We start from the raw sequence: 2,500 nt of genomic DNA on the forward strand, positions 1-2,500 counted from the left end.
AGTCCTCAAACAACACCAACTTCTCCTTCTGACTCGCCTCCTCACTCTCGGATCTAGAGAGAGAGAGAGAGAGAGAGAGAGAGAGAGAGAGAGAGAGAGAGAGGAGAGAGAGAGAGAGAGAGAAGAGAGGAGGAGAGAGGAGAGAGGGGGAGGGAGAGAGAGGGAGAGGAGAGAGAGAGAGAGAGAGAGAGAGAGAGAGAGAGACATACACACACACACACAGACAGAGAGACAGAGAGACAGACAGAGAGAGAGAGAGAGACAGAGAGACAGTATCAAAATGAAGAAATCAGAGAACAGAGGACATGTGTATGAGAGATTGTTTGTATATCAGAGCATGTGTATGTGAGTTTGTGTACATATGTAAGAGAAAGAGAAAGAGAAGGAGACACAACAACTCAAATGAGGCAGCAAATGATTAGTAGGCAGAGTCAATGGCTGTGTCTCAAATCACGCACATGTGCACTTCGGGCACTGTGTTTCAGTGCCTAGGGCGCTCACGCTGACAATTTCAGTTCAGCCAGTGCACTGAAAGTGCAAGGATGATCCCCAAACAATGGCGGAAGAATGCAGTGCTTGAATGATGGACACGGCACGCACTAAACGGCGGCCATTTTGACAATGACACAGAGGAAATGTGGCATTCAGTTCAGTAGAATAGTTTGGTCAACAGTCTCCTAATTCTGTAAGTAATATTGATGAGACACCAACCTTTTCATGGCAACCAAAGTATTGTATGTGTGATTGTGGTCTTTTGGGGTGAAGGAAATGTGAATACAAGCACCAGACGCTGTGCATTGTAAACAGTAGACAACTCATATCTGTCAGTGCACTGACACAATTGTGTGATTTGAGACATAGCCAATGACACCTCTGAAAAACATTCCCTAACACGATTGATTGAAGTTCCTGTCTGTCAGGCAGGGAGACTCACTGATTGGCTGCGGGGTCATCCTCGGGCAGGTCCAGGATGTCGTCCTCCAGGTCGCTGACCTTCACCTGCCGCGCGGCCTCCAGCAGCAGGGACTCCGCACTCACCTGCTGCTGCTGCACACCTGGGGGTCAGAGGTCAAAGGGCAAAGGTTAAAGCCAAGCCACAGTGGGTTTACATACATACAGTGTCCAAATTTGCCATCCAACCCGTGCCTGCAGTTCACCTTGTAGTGCTGTCGAGCGAGCGCAGCCCATAAGGCTGGCGCTAATAACTCACAATTGTGCTCGCTGTCGGCTGAAACCTGACAATATTACTGTGGGTTCTGAGAAACCGATGTGGATTTAAATCAAATGTACAATAACCTGGGAGTTATGTCCTTCTGATTTCTTACAGGTTTGGCATTTATGAGTCAGCCTCCGCTAGCATTTTGCTAACAAAATTGCTTCACGGCAGTCGTGATCACAGCAATGCAGCCGGTTGACCAATCCAACCACTGAGTGTGAAGCCACTGTAACGTAATATTGACAATAAAGGTGTATTTTACAAAGATCAAGTGAGTTCAAACTAAGTGCTGTTTGGAGGGGTAATTTATGCTGCCTTTGGGGAAATTAAAATGAAAACATGATGACAATTCTCTCCCAAGGAACGGCAGCATACAGTATGTGGTGGAGCTCCATAGGACCCCATTCATTCTGACTGCCTCTGCACTCCTCCGTTGGCGCCACCTAGAGTACAGTACCACCCGGAAAACGTCGGGAGTTTTCTCTCTCATAATACCCATAAAGCCTCTCTGGCCAAACTCAGGAAGGTCAAGAAGTTCAAGGGGTTCATCAGTTTACTGCTTCTTCTTGTCCCTAGTGCCATATCCCTTTTAAATTCACATCCCCATTGATTGATTGCCTGAACTGATCCCTGGCTTTATTTATGGCATTTTATGGTGTGATGATGTTTCTTATTTTATTAGTAATTCTTAATATGTTTTCATCTAACTTTGTAACCATACTTATGGTCATTTTAACCTTTTATTGACCATTGCACTTTATATCTGTCCTGTGGTATATGTTGTTGCTGTCTATTATGTGCTTATGTCTGAATTAGAGCTGCACAATATATCGAAAATGTATCGTTATCGCGATATCACGGCTTGCAATACATGTATCACAAAACAAAAGTTGGTTAAATCGCAATACCTAGGCCTACTTTTTAATTTTTAATAACAGCAAATTTAGTGAAAAGGTTAAAAAAAGGTATTAAAAAAGTTGACATTTTAAGTTGATGTAAATAAGCCATGTTTTCACCTAATAAAAATAATGTTGGAAATAAAACAATGCTCTCAGTTGTTTTACACATGATAAAGTGTAGAATGGCAAGTTGAGAGGGGAAAATATATATATTAAATATCGCCAGTAATATCGATATTCCGGTATACAGTCATGTTATCGTGTATCGCATATTTTTCACGCTGCACCCATCTTGCTTTGATGCACTACTCAAGGTGGGCAGGGCATTTTTTTCCTCCCAGTAAGAGAGCAGTCAGTTTAGAAATGGTCCAACAGTACAAGTCAG

General features: G+C 43.4%; 1 protein-coding gene across 1 annotated transcript in view; it reads right to left on the bottom strand.

Annotated features, from left to right (window-relative positions):
- The window catches only part of nbeal1 (neurobeachin-like 1), a 116,195-nt gene that overhangs the window by 23,001 nt on the left and 90,694 nt on the right, over window positions 1-2,500 (bottom strand). The window contains exons 38-39 of the mRNA XM_063212079.1: window positions 935-1,055; window positions 1-53 (exon numbers count right to left, since the gene is read on the bottom strand). The exon at window positions 1-53 is cut by the window's left edge and continues 96 nt beyond it. Of these exons, the coding sequence (XP_063068149.1) occupies window positions 1-53; window positions 935-1,055 (174 nt within the window). The remainder of the gene's footprint in view (window positions 54-934; window positions 1,056-2,500) is intronic.

This window comes from Engraulis encrasicolus, chromosome 12 (genome assembly GCF_034702125.1).
Source record: "Engraulis encrasicolus isolate BLACKSEA-1 chromosome 12, IST_EnEncr_1.0, whole genome shotgun sequence".
In the NCBI taxonomy this organism is placed as follows: Eukaryota; Metazoa; Chordata; class Actinopteri; order Clupeiformes; family Engraulidae; genus Engraulis; species Engraulis encrasicolus.